Source organism: Nicotiana sylvestris, chromosome 6, assembly GCF_000393655.2.
Source record: "Nicotiana sylvestris chromosome 6, ASM39365v2, whole genome shotgun sequence".
Taxonomy (NCBI): Eukaryota; Viridiplantae; Streptophyta; class Magnoliopsida; order Solanales; family Solanaceae; genus Nicotiana; species Nicotiana sylvestris.
Genome location: NC_091062.1, coordinates 71,849,033 through 71,863,637, shown reverse-complemented (window position 1 = coordinate 71,863,637; position 14,605 = coordinate 71,849,033). Strand labels below are relative to the sequence as shown.

General features: G+C 38.0%; 1 protein-coding gene, 1 long non-coding RNA gene and 1 other non-coding gene across 3 annotated transcripts; 2 read left to right on the top strand and 1 right to left on the bottom strand.

Annotated features, from left to right (window-relative positions):
* The first annotated feature begins 4,010 nt into the window (after positions 1 to 4,010).
* On the top strand, positions 4,011 to 4,161 carry LOC138872302 (U4 spliceosomal RNA). Its single transcript, XR_011400762.1, has one exon. It is a non-coding gene; the product is annotated as a U4 spliceosomal RNA (small nuclear RNA).
* On the top strand, positions 4,026 to 4,753 carry LOC104238759 (uncharacterized). Its single transcript, XR_713959.1, has 2 exons — positions 4,026 to 4,236; positions 4,337 to 4,753. It is a non-coding gene; the product is annotated as an uncharacterized lncRNA (long non-coding RNA).
* Positions 4,754 to 5,785: 1,032 nt separating this feature from the next.
* On the bottom strand, positions 5,786 to 12,463 carry LOC104238765 (importin subunit beta-1-like). The gene is made up of 3 exons (XM_009793234.2): positions 12,264 to 12,463; positions 6,652 to 9,072; positions 5,786 to 6,546 (listed from the first exon to the last, which is right to left on the bottom strand). The coding sequence occupies exons 2-3, from the start codon at positions 9,063 to 9,065 to the stop codon at positions 6,348 to 6,350; spliced, it is 2,613 nt and encodes an 870-aa protein (XP_009791536.1). The 5' UTR covers positions 9,066 to 9,072; positions 12,264 to 12,463; the 3' UTR covers positions 5,786 to 6,347.
* Positions 12,464 to 14,605: the final 2,142 nt, after the last annotated feature.

The following is a 14,605-nucleotide window of genomic DNA, read 5'->3' as shown; positions in this document are numbered from 1 at the left end:
TGTGTTGATGTCGACCCCTCGTTACTACTTCTTCGGAGTTAGACTAGATACTTACTAGGTATGCATTAATTTACGTACTCATACTGCACTTCTGCACTAATTGTGCAGGTACTGAGGCATGTACTTCAGGCAGTCATTCGAGCGCGCATACACACCCGGAGACTTAGTGGTGAGCTGCTCTGCATGCCACAATCTGTAGCACCCTCGTTACTACTTCTTCGGGGTTAGACTAGATTACTGGATATGCGTTCATTTATGTCACCACCTAAAAATTCTGACCCCTCATGATGGCGCCTAACATACTTACTAGGCAAGCCGACAATCACATAACAACTAAATATTTGAATAAAACATGTTTAATAAACTCAACAACGGAAGAATCTCATAAATATCTGATAAAAGTAATTGAAGTGTACTACAACCATCCCAGTACCTGGTGTCAACGAGTACATGAGCACTGTAATATCTCAACATAAAACAAACTCTAGTACAACTATCTGAATAGTAGAACAGTACTGAAGAAAATAAAAGGAAGAAGAATCAAGGTCTGCGGGCATCATAGTAGCTATCTCAAAGTCTTCGAGCATGTACTAGCACCAATCTAGCGATCACTGCATCCAGATGTACCTGAATTTGTACACAAAATACAGAGTGTAGTATGAGTACAATCGATCCATTGTACTCAATAAGTGTCGTAGCTAACCTTGATAAGGTAAAAGAAGCACAAAATTATAAATAATGCTAGCTATAACCTGTATAGTTTCATTATTTTAACAAGTACAGAACAATAATGAAATCAAGTCATAAAGTACGGGAAGAAGCATCTATGTGTGTATGTATACAGTTTCTCAAATACTCTTCTCAATCAATCTTCGGCTTACAGAGATGATATGCAGTTAATTCAGGTAAATAATCACGAAAATTTTAAGTAAAGATGAAATGCAAAATTCAAACAAACACTGGCCAGATTTCCTCTACCTTTCCAATTCTATACCAAACCACTGATCAGTTTTTTCTCAATATCCGTTGTACACCATCAAGAGAGAAACATGAGAGGGTGACCCTAGGGGATGGATCAATATCCACACGCAAGCATGGCCAATTCAACATGCTACCAGCCCAGCATGGTCACAAGCTCAATATCATAGTCTGCTCGGCGTGGTCACAGGTATAACAGTACAATCCGCACGACGTGGTCATAGGCATAACAACACAATCTGCCCGGCGTGATCATAGGAATACAACACAATCCATCCGGCGTGGTCACAGGCATAACAACACAATCTGCCGGCGTGGTCATAGGCATAACAACACAATCCGCTCGGCGTGGCCACATGCATAATAACACAATCCGCCCAGCGTGGTCACAGGCACTCAGTCCAATCATATCATACAGGAGTAAGTAAACAAGAATACATGTATGTGGTGAATGAATAACAAATTTTATGCTCCTGGACTGGTATAAATGATATGCTAAAGTGTAGGCATGTGCAAAATGTGCTATCATAGCTCAAATCGGTAATTTCATCACAGAATAACATTTATCAAGTTCATTCAGGGATTAAAGCTCTATGTATCCTCAAATATGGCCCAAATAGTTCACAATAATGTCACAAATATGATAAGCATAATAGCTTAAGCCTTAGCAGTAAACTCTAGGCATATCATAGCCTAAGCACAACCCGAGCATGGATAAATACCTCCGGTGTTAGCACATAGGCTCAAACCCCACACGTGTGCGCACCTATAGCACATAGCTACCACGAATAATTCAGGCAGCTAGTGCCTCAACCAAGTTTAGATAAGATACTTACCTAAGCAAGCCAAATTACTCCCCTAACAAATCCTTCCCACGTGTATCAACCTCTGGAAGGCTCAAATCTAGGCAAAATAACGTAAAACTATCAATAAAAGCTATAGAAATTGGTTCAACATGATAAAGCTAAGATCTTTAACCAAAATAAAAAAAGTCAACCTCAGACCCGCACCTCGGAACCTGATAAATTCACAAATTCCGAACACCCATTCAATTATGAGTCCAATTATACCAAAATTATCCAATCAAATGGCTAATGGTCGGATGCTTTGTTTCCCAATCGCAAAGTTAACCTGATGCATTAAATTCCTAGACTTTATCAAAACTAGAGTACGAAATTTCTGGTTATTAATAGTCCCGCTCTCTAAGGCTGTGATGTTATAAAAGTTTTGGGTACAACTCAAAACTAAAAGATTAAAAGTTCCAGATGAACATTAAAAACCCGAGATCAAGCTTTCTGTAGTAGTGGTACTTTTTCAGCACCAACCGATTATTGACGAAAGGAAAATAATTATCACCTGAATTCCTAAGTTCTGCACTTTTTTCCTTCGCCCAACTTTTGTCCCTATTGAATTTTTTCGGTAAGATTTTTAATGAGGCAGAGGCAAGGGTGAAAAAGACAAAATCTTTCACTTCTCGGTTACATCATAATGAGTAATCAGAAAATGGGGGAACTATCTGTATTAATGAAAAATAGACTCGCTACGTGGGTATATTAAATATCGACACATGTAAGCAAAGTTATGAAAAAAAGTGAAGAATGACATGTAAAGATAATATGTGAAACACCCTCGGGACTGAATATACTCGTATCATGCATGTTAGTCTCGGAATTGATCATCATAAAATAGTCTCAGATCAGGCACATGAGAATAGCTCGTAATTACAATAAAGAAAGAATCAATTAATCCCGGATTACATAAGTTTTACCATCATTATACCATCAGTTACAAATCAATTATGTAATGCACAATAAATGCAATAAATAGTTGTAACGGTCAGAACAAAGGCAACCAATTACGAAATAGACTCAACAGGTACGGAATTGACTCAACACACACGAGATTGACTCAAAAGACTGACTTATCAGTTATAGAATTAACTCATCAGTTACGGAATTAACTCATCATTTACGGAATTAACTCATCAGTTATGGAATTCCAATATTTACTCAACTGTTACAAGTCCTCCAAATAGTAACAGTTGGATTATGCAAATGCTCATAATGGACCCATAATTAAAGGAGAATGATTACTTAGATTTAGCCCTATAATAAACATACTTTATCACCATTGTAATCATCTAATTTTCTTCTCTATTATTCTATACATTGTAATTCATAGCAACTTGCTCCCAAGTTTGTCATAATTCGGCTCCTCAAGCTCTGTTCGGCTCATCATACTATCAAGGATCATCCAATAAAACTTATTTCTTCTTTATTTTATTTTTATTATATTATTTGCCGTTGAATATTTTTTTCACTTCTCTATCACATTGCATTAACAAAATTTACATCTTTTGGATCGAATTGGTTGCTTGTGGCCGGTCATATAAAATTAATTGCTTTGACCTTGAAAATTATTTTTTGGGTTAAACAAATAGCAAGAAGAGCAACATTCTCCCTGATTAACAGTGACTTAGTTTTATTGAAATATAATAGAAGGAAAACAAAATTGATCCGATATACTTTATATTTTTCCAATCTAATAATACTGATCTTTTTTATTCCATTTCATTTGATTTCATTTATATTTCAATCCACTCAACAAAGAATGAATCATTTTCCCGAATAACAAAATTTAATTAATGTTAAAATTCAGATATACTAATAGTACTTTGAATTTAACAAAAATTTATACTATTTTCACATTTCAGCTGCAATGTTATTCTTTATATATTTTGGTGAAAGTTAAAAATCCCCATTCAAATTCTTGTCTATTAAGCTTCAAAATATGTAAATTTCAAGCAAGCGAAATAAATTGATAGGAGGAAAATGTTATTGCGAGGGAAAGAGAAATCGAGAAAATTAAGAATTATTTAGGCTGTGGTATTTGTTGTTTCAAAATTAGCGAATAGAATAGAAGATAAGGAAATAAGAAAGAGGTGTGAGCCAGTTTATCCCACATCGGTAATAGAAGAGGCAGAAGAGAGACATGAGTCTTATAAAACCAGAAGCTGGGCAACGATTCAAAACATCTTTGCGCTTGGGGCAATGACGCAGCTAGTGAGGTTCTAACCGAGGCGCGTCTATTGCTGGTTGAAAACTATTTCCAAACCCCCTCTTCGGCCTGGGTTCGCCCCTGGCCGTTGAGAATTTTTGGAAGGGCTCCCTTCGGGGTTAAGCCCTACAATCCTTAGTTCTAAGAAAATTTCATTTGACTCAACTTAGTGCATAAAATCCTGTGGTCCTCAGCCTTTTTGTAAGCTTTATTTACTATTAGTTTGTGGTCTCCATTTTGCTATTATGTATACCTTTTCTGATACGGTTGAGGTTAACTATTGGTTTTGACCTGTAAACAGGCTATGGATGAACAAAACTTTTGACCAGGCAGACGAGGTTTATTCACATTCACTTAGAATATGGGGTGCTATCCCCTTAGGCAGTTCAAATTCTGCAGCAGTTGGATATATATATATATGAACTAGGAAAGAACATAGATTTTCCAACTAGAGGTTTGAGAATGCAGCAGCTCTGTAAACTGACTGGTTAAGAGATCAATCAAAATCTTGGCGGATGCACTCTACGGATCATTTCAGCGACAACAACTGCACTATTGGTGTAATCACTTTATGGTTGCCTTTCTTTCTTCTTGGATCATGCCTGGTGTTAGGTCCTGCGTAATCATAATCTAGCACTGCAGCAACTTTGTTTGATTTTCTCGGAGACACAATGTGCAACAACATAATGATTAATTAACAACTTTGAACTATTGAGTATATAGTCTAAGAAATTTTGTTAGTACTCGACTATTATTAAACACACTCCATGTTCATGAAGCTCTAACCATTTGCTAATCCTTGTAGGGTCGATTCAATGTGTGTTTGTATAAAAAAACATTCTACTCCGGCGTTTGCCTATTTTCGGGTTGCCAACAGTTCTACTCTCTAATTTTATGGATGAGCAGGCTTTGCTCCACTTTTCTAGCTTCAGCTTTTTCAATATCAGCTTAGCCTATTGTCTTAACTTGGATTTGGTAACAGAATTCTTCTTTCTTTCTTTTTTTGGTGCCTTTTTCCTCCTATATAAAAAATAAATAAAAGATTAGCTTATTAATTTCTTTTTATGTTTTACTACAAATAAAATTATAAGATTTGCCAAGAGAAATTGGTCTTTGACCTTCTACAATGTTAGCGCACTGTTTACAATATAGGCTAAATCCGAAATATTTTATTTTGTGCCTCATACAACTGACGCTAGTTATGTAAGGCCTCTTTTTTGTCTCACAACTTTGTGGTCCCAAAATTTTGTGGACCCAAATGTGTTAGATTTGGGTCCACAAATGTGTGAGATAAAAAGAGGTCTCACACAACTAATATCAATTGTATAAGGCACACCATAAAATCACTCGGCTAAACCCCAATGCAGCATCAATAACAAAAGAACATACATGCATTTGTGTAGAAATGTAGCACCTAAAACCTGGAAAATGATCCTGATACCAAAAAAAGGCACTTGAAAAAACAAGTGACTCCCAATTCCCTGTAATGTCATTGAAGTTGGTGACATTTCAATATCATACTCTTCAAAGACAATGAATACACTTTCACAATCAAAAGAGCAGTCTTTTTAAAAGGTTAGAAAAAACCTGTACTTTAACAGTGGAAAAAGGAAAGAATACATGCTATCATGTGTGCAAGATATTTCTAATACTGACTTTTAATAAATGAAAAATGCTGTAAGAGACGTAAAATATGAAAGAAGTCTGATGGAATGCCTCTAAATAATGAGCTAAAGCCACCATAAGTATATGCAAAAGAAATGAATGAGATGCTATGTAATTCGACTATAAAACAGATGCAGCTGATTCCGACAAAGACACGGACCGACCAACTCAAAATATATATATAAGAAAATAAAAAAGAATCTAGGGCTGAGTATCAAGACTACCAAAACTTGGGACTTGTACATGCTGACCCTTGAGGAAGATAGGAACACCAGGACCTCCGCATTTCTTGTTAGAGCACCAGGTCAGACCCACAAGAAAAGAGATAAGCCAGGAACCTTTTTTCTTCAGTAAATTACAGGAATATTCCCTCCCAACCCCAATATACAGCATCAGTAACATCACATTCAGTCTAAATGGAAGGCCATCAACTCCCGAGCAATCACCATGACCCACCCCATCGCAAAACAAAATAACCCCGCCGACGGTGCTGGCACGTGTCTGACAACTTGAATGCAAATTTCTTCCATTGTCAGAAAATTGCAATGACTTGACACATGAATGCAATATCGGATCTCAACTCGACACAACTACATGCATGCAGGGACATGAAAAAAAGAAAAAGTATGTATCAAGTACCCACAGCTTTAAACTGAAATGGCACGACTAATCGCCATCTGGGCCCACTCAGCAGATTCCTTAATCAAATGGTCATCCGACGACAAGCATTCATTCAAAAAGTCTTTGCTTGATACTGATTGTTGAATTAAAGAACCAGCATTACTGCCCAGAGTATCCGCTAGATCTCCCAGAACTCCAATAGCAGTCTTCATTACCACATCATCCCTGAAATTCAGGAGAAGAAAGGGGGTAAATCCAGGAAATCAGAACATCAATGACCTTCATAGATAGAGGAAAAGAGAAAAGTAGAAGCGATCAAGCAATACTTACATGTCTTTCTCCATGTAAATACTATCCAGGAATTGAAGGATATGAGGTGCATAGGGAATCAACAGTTGGGTTTTAGGTGAATTCTTGAAGCCCTGAAATATAGCGGAATAAGCCTCCAAGATTCCATTTCTTAGAAGATTCGTGTATTCTATCATCTCATCATCAGCACCAGATGTGTGGGCTGACAGCTCTGCAGCACTCTGGAGCATAGGCATTGAATACATCAAGTACTTCTCAAAATTCTCCCCTATCGCCAAGGCTATGTCACCAAAGCACGAAAATATTGGTGGCTTTACAGAACGGTGTAGCTGGTTACTTGATAGGTCCTTGAGAAGCTGTGTCATTATACCATCACAATAAGGCAATATCCTATCCTCCAATGCTCTGCATACATCACCCACAACACCAATTGTGACCGCACAGACTTGGTACTCCTCGAAATTCTGAAGACCCATTTCCAGGTACTTGTAAAATTCAGGCATGTACTTGGCAAAGTCAGCACCAGTTGCATAGGCAAGTGCTCCAATGGCAAGCATGGCTTCCTCATGCACAGTAGCACTTCTACATGCAAAGACCTTGAGGAAAAGGCTCATGATCTGATCAGCATACTGCAAGAAAACATACTTTGTCGGCTCTGATGCTCCCAACTTCTGGATAATAACCTGTAAGCATCCACACAAAAGACCTTGCAACTCACTCCGCTTTTCTCTTTCATCAGATGAGAGCTTCTGAGCCTCAAGACTCTGGTGGAGCTCCATCATAATGACAGGAACTAGTTGCAAAACCATGGGAGCTGTTTCATCTGTTGAACACCTCACAACTTCATTCAGTACCTCATATGCAGCAGTCCTAAGTCGTGACTCACCAGCATCTTCTCTGTGCGTCACTGTGAGAAGGGATTGCACGATCTCCTGGAAAAAAGGTGTCAAGGGAGATGATGCACCCACATCCCCATACCCTTGGGAAAGAAAATAGAGAGCACCACATGCTTTTTCAGCAACATTTGGAGCATCCTTCATGCTCTGAAGTAGAACTGTAATGATCTGTTGACAGCTTGCTGGAGTAATAATGGGTATCTCCACTGTTGAGCCATGAAGAAATTCAAATATTCTTCCAAGGGTCCATGCTGTAGTGTCCTTCACATGGCTATTGGGATCCTTAGTCAATGCAGTAAGCATGAAACTTAGAGCAACATTAACAATGGGAATTAGCTTATCAGGTGAAGGACCTTCCAAAATGGAGCCAAAGGCATAAGTGGCAGCCTCTCTTTGCCTCCAGTCAGGCTTTGTAATATTCTCCTCGATGAATGGCATAACAAGAGGGACAATGTCATCTCCTACAGTCCTTGAGACCAGACCAAGGCAAGTGCCTCCGGCCATTGCAAGATTCCAAGCACCTTCATCCTGATCCTGATCTTCTTCTTGCTTAAGAAGTGTCTCCAATAGCATAGGGACAAGTGCAGGGAGAGCCTGCTTGATGAAATTATAGCAAGGAACATCAGAATCTGCAGTAAACTCACCCCCATAATCTTCTAAAATATCAATCTCCTCGTCACAGATCGAGCTCCAGAATTCAATGGCTTGAAGAGCAACAGGCTCTTCATCCTCTCTAACAGCTTTTGCTGTAATGCTAAAGATGTCTTGAATATAAGGAGCTAATTTCTCATAGTAAGTAGATGAAATCGAGACTAAACATTCAAAAGCAGCCTGCCGAATTTTGACTTCAGGAGACAGAGTGGCCTGACAGACAACTCTCATAATAAAGTCGCGCTCCATATCATTGTTGAAATTTGCCTGAGCAAAACCAAGTGCATTATATAGTGCTCGGGTAGCAGCAAGCCTCACATCGTTGTTCCCTTCTTCAGCATTCATACCCTGAACTACAGCTGTAAGGATATTATTCACTTGATCCTGCTCCAGAACATCAGGAGAAACTTCTTCACATAAATACCCTAGTGTCTCCAAAGTAGCTTGCCTGACATGAGCAGGGAGCTGTTGATTTGACAAGAGTGACCCGATCAACTCAGGCCACTGCTTCTGAGGCAGCTCAATGCCAGCAACCTTGGCAATGACTTGTGAAGCAGTTGAACGAGCATCAGGTGCAGGAGAAGAGAGGGTCTGTAACAAGCATGCTTTAATTTGGGTCTTCACAGTCACATCAAGTGATAGCCATCTTTGGACAAGTTCATATTTCCTGTGTTGTTCCTTGGCATCCAAAGCATTTTTCAATACTAAACCTGCCAACTTGCGACTATCAACTGGCTTATCCTCACTAGCCAGCTCTCCAGACAGAGACAACAGAAAACCAGGAAGATTTTGCTCCTGAAACTGCTTCAATGTTTCTTCTGCATGTTTTCGCGCTGTTGAATCAACTGATTGTGCATTTAGAAGGAACTGAGTGACTTCCATTGCCATATTGTTCCTGCCAACACATGAGATATCCCGTATGTATAAGATATATAAGAATGAACTTGAAGTAGTGCTATCATTAAGGGATTGCTTGGTTTAAGGTACTAAACAAATAATATTGGTATTGGTATAAAAATCTTATTTATTTCACATTTGGTTGTCATTTGCATGTCCTACATAGATAAGACCGTGTAACTTAACAGTAAGTCCGTAATCACTGTACCCTCCCATAGTGTGTTGTTAAACTAGTTCAAATGATATCAACATAAGCATATCTTTGTCCATCTTAAATTACTATTACGTCGTTTCACAAGATGCTTAAATAAATCCTTGCATCATGATGAAGAGAAGAGAGCTTTCTCTTTTCTTTCTTTTTTCTTTATATTTTTGTAATCGATAAGTCACAATGTTGCTTTTTTCAAAAAGTATTATTACCAAAAGAAAGTCCCTTACTAAAGTAAATGAAAATAAAATTAATTGTGATAAGAAAAATATCATAGTGTTAATACCCCCACTGCTACAATTTATGTAACATAGTTTGACTCGGCACATAGAAAGAAAAGAAATTTCTTGAAACTTGTGGTCTCAAACATGCCATAACATTTGTGTGGGTTTAAGACGTTTGAAGTTTGTAGTTTTAAAAATGCCATAACATTTGTGTGGCTATAAAAGCTTCTCATTAAAAGTAACATGGAAAGCTTAAAGATTAATTATTTTCAGATATGCAATGTATCATTGTTTTTGGAATGGACTAATAAGGAAATAGTGTTGCATAAACTGAAACGGAGGGAGTAGCTAGAAAATACCACATTCATTAGAAGGTGCAAGTAGCATACATAAAGGATAAAATGAGAGACAATGCTTGAGATGGTTTGGTCATATCTGCCTTACGTCAACCACCAATTGCATTGGTCCGTAGGTGTAAACCATGGCAAGCAAGGCTTATAAGAGGAGGTAGACCAAAAATTACATAAAAGAAAGTTGTCTCAAAAGGCGTACAATCTCTAGGAAACCATGCAAGCCTAACAATTAATAAGGTATAATGAAAGAAAGCAATCTATATAGAGGATACCAATTAGAAGAATTAATTTTTAGTTACGTTCGTACATTTAATTTAGGTCCAATATTTCCTAAGGGACTTTTAGTCTTGTCAGAGATTTATATGCCACTAAACAATATAGAGAACCTCTAGTGCTTTTTGTTTTTTATTTTATCATAATATTGGACTGAGATGATCTTAAATAGAGCGACACAGAAGATGGGGATTCATATAGCCAACCCTAACTTGCTTTCAATCAAAGTAGTAGTACCATTGAATGTAAATGGGGCACGTTAAAAGAATAAAGCAGCATCTACAGAGCCCAATCAGCTCAAATAAGAAATATTGCATCAATTGGAGAACGATGCCAATCAAGAAATTGCAGACACGTTTAAATAGCAATATAATAGGTGCACCCCAGCAGTTACAAATCACTCCTTCAAACTCACATAAATAAAGATAGATTGGAAGTGGTAAAATTTAAAGAATCTTTTTCCTTTTTTTAAAGGTTTGAAGGACCTTAAATCATATGGCTTAGCAGCACCTTCTGCAAAGTAATTGCAACTTAAGCAAAGTTCTATTTATGCACACAAATAGCAACAGCCAATTGTTGGTGACAAGATAAGGATAACAGCAGAAACTTGGAGTCCACAGAACTGGAACCTTACATTTAGAAGATTTTTTAATGGCTGGGTGGTAAGCAGAGTGACTGCCTTCTATAGTATGCTACACAACTTCAGGGGAACCACAGAACAAGAGGACTGAAGAAGAAGACAAGCTGGTATGCGACAGGAATAACAATGGAATATTATCAGTAAAATCAGCTTACAGGATTTTAAACAGAAGTCACCAGCATTTTGGGCCCTGGCACTGGAAACACATATGGAAGACGAAAAATACCCCTTAAAGTGAATTTTGCTGGCTAGTGGTGAAACAGGCTGCTCTGACAAATGACAATCTGATAGAGAGGATTGCCTTTGTGCTCAAGATGTTTTTTGTGTGGAATTGAAATGAAACAATAAGCCATCTCTTCACACTGTCAGGTTAACAGTAGATTATGGCAGTTGTTCATGAGCATGAAAGGCCTAATTTGGGCAATGCCTTGGGGAACTGATGAGATGATGGCATGTCGGAATGGCTCAGGTATAGGCACAGGTCAAAGGGGGTGGTGGAACATTATCCCAGCATGTATTTGGTACACAATATGGAGGGAGAGAAACTCAAGATGTTTTGAATATTTGGCTAATCATGAACAGGGGAACAAGATGAATTGCATATTTTTGTTTTATTTTTTAGTGTAAAGAAGCACTTGTACAAGATATAGTCCCTAGTAGATCTCATTGACTCCTTGTAGCTGTTACAAATTTGGTTTTTGTCTTTTTGGGGGTTTTGTAACCATGTTACCCCTAAGCACAATCCCTGTGCAAGGGCTTTCCTTTTTAATATATTGAAATCTGTTACCTTCTCCAAAAAAAAAAAAAGGATAACAGCAGAATATAAACACTGACAAGACAGAAAAAAAGTTAATAGCAAGATTATCCATCATGCGAAGCACCACCCAGAAAAGAAAATTAAAAGATCAAAATTCTCAGCTGCGAGTATAGACTTCATGAAAAACTGTTCAGGAGAAACAAGCCTTTTGCGTCTTTAAAAGAACCACAGAGCTCAATCAAACAGCACAAGTAATGACTTCAAGCAAATCCCTCACAGATTAAGATGCACAAAAAGCAGCTTAAAAAGCAATAGATACTGAAATCACGAACGAAAATAGGATTAAACGGATTCACTACATATCCTAGTTCATGTAAGTGCATTATTATCAACACCTCTAACCTCGTGAACTTCAAATTCCAATAGAATAACTGACCATACAATTAGCCATACTAGATCTCAGTCCAAACTCAAAAAAAAAATAAAAAAATTATTAGTTCCTAACAAAAACTCAGTCCTCTAAACACAGTCAATAATAAGGATAAATGCAAATAAATGTGTTCAAGCACATAAAGCGATCAAAGTTCAAGTACTGAACTTTAGTTGAAGCTTAATATACGAAACTAAACAATCAATAAAGCTTAAACATACATTAGCAATAAAATCGGTTTATAGAATACTAGTAAAAATTTCTAGTACATTAAAAATTCTCGTTGATAAAATGAGCGAATTACCTGAAAATTGCGAACGAGATAGTGATAGCAGATTACACTCTCGGATTGAATAAATCAAAAACGGCGCCGAATTGAAACCCTAGAGAGAGAAAGTGAGTGAGAGTGGGGAAGGCCGGAAGGGGGAAGAGAGAGAAACAACGAGAGATCACGCGGATGGATGTTAAAGTCGAACTTGAATTGAATTAAGCATTAATCAATATCTGTGCTATTGTTTTTTCTGCTTCTATTTTAATTTAATTGGGTTGTAATCTGCTACGTGCCGGGACCAGAGAAGTTTGAAAATCTAATTGGTTCCTTGTTTATATACACGCGCGGGCGTGAACAATGCGATTGGTGGAGTAATATCTATTTTAGTTTTGTGAGGTTACTTCTTGTTGTTGTACTGTTAACTTGTTTACTTTGGCCGGGTTAATGAAACTAGTCAAACCTTATATTTAAACAATTGTTCAACTTGAAGTAAACACAACTATTACTACGAAGTATAAAGTAGGGAATTGGCAAAATACATAAGTTACCCCTGAACTATGGACCAAATCTCTATTACACATGTTTTGCGGATAAAAATTATCTTACACACTCAATTTTTCTATAGTGTAACTAAGACGCACCTTTTTTATTATGTGACACGCGTGATTTGCACGCAAAAAGAACACGTTAATATATAGGTCGAAATCTGAATAGAAGAATTTCACTTAAAGGAGGACAACCAAGAGCTAACCGAGCCGAGGTCACGTATGAGAAGCGATACACTAACGAGCGATTCGGCTGCGGTCGAGGTCAAGCACTCCATTCAGCCTGAACGGCTAGTTCAACCCTTAGATATTTATAGAGGAATATTCCACAGGATATTCCAAGAACTTAAGTATTCCGGTTAAGGACCGTTGGGGAAAGAAAGGGTTTTTTGTATAAATATCGGATGAGAGAGTAGCTGGGGGTGGGGGTGGGGGGTTGGCCAAAACTCACGTACACAGGTAGACATATCTTGAGGGAGAAAGGAGATAATTCATCTCTGGCTCCTGGTCAAGAAGAAAGGAGAAAGGATGCTTAGATCCTCACTATCCATCTTTAATGGCATTGTATCAAATATATGGGGGTCAATCTTATTCAAGAACGGTGACCCTTTTTATCTATGTACTCTTCATTATAATTTGATATCATCAAAATCATCATCCTTTTCTTATACGATTTGGATTCAATCATTATTATAGTTAAATTTTATGTTCAGTTATGCCTGCTTATTCTTATCTCTTACCTCAGATCTAGGATAAATTATCTTTGGCTAGAATTTGCCTCAAATCTTCTTATTTAATTAGTTCTATAAAAGAGTCTAACACTTTTTAGTCGAACAATTTGGTGCTGTCTGTGGGGATTTTCTAGCCAAAGTTTTAGTCTCCTTCAGATCTAAGGTCAGCTAGAGTCCCACTTCTCGGTTGATATAACCTCGCCCTCTCAGTACAAACACCAACTCAAAATATTTGTAGGCAAGCTCTTGAAATAGCCAAACAAACCGAGGTCAAATCTTTGCACGAAAACAAAATTATATTTTGATATCTACGTGAAAGCCACATCTTGTTGAAGGGGTAAGTTTGGTATGTCGTAAGCGTGAGTTGTCAAAATAGGAGTATGGTAACTACGCACTAAGCACGTCCACTATCTTATTGATATATTAATGTGAGATACCAATCTACACTTTATGCACACTGCCTCCTCTCTCTTAGGAAGGAATGATAGCCTATTGTGTAATTCTTTGAAATGGCAAGCTTACCCTGCCCGTATGTTTGTGGTATGACTTATGTTCCACTTATTTTCATGTACCTGGGACTGGGTCGGACCGGGACTCGAACTCGAGATGCCAACGGGCAAAATAAGTTGTCATTCCACAAGACGCCCAGATTCGATTAACGACGAAGCCAAGCACAGGGCCGAGATCAAATCTGAAGCCAGCATTCAAGTATGGGTTAAAACGAGTCGTATTACAACACCCCTCTCCACTCGACGACCAATCAGGCCAAGGTAACAAACAATTTAGTTTGGGTTTAACTTACTATTTCTTCTTTGAGTGGGATAGGAACAGGAACACTCTCTCAACTACGACAAACGCCATGAAAACAACACTCTCCACGCCATATCATCTTGCAGGCAACAGATGAGTGAAGTCGCCTCTCCCATAAATTGGTACTTAACGCCATGAAGGGAAAAGACTGAATAGACTGGGACCGAATCACCAGCTCGGAGAACATACGAATCTCTCCAGTACTCAGAAATAACACAAGTCCATGAAATCCATCCACGCACTCGCCAAAGCAACTATGCAACAACACAACTAGTTAAAATCTAATCTC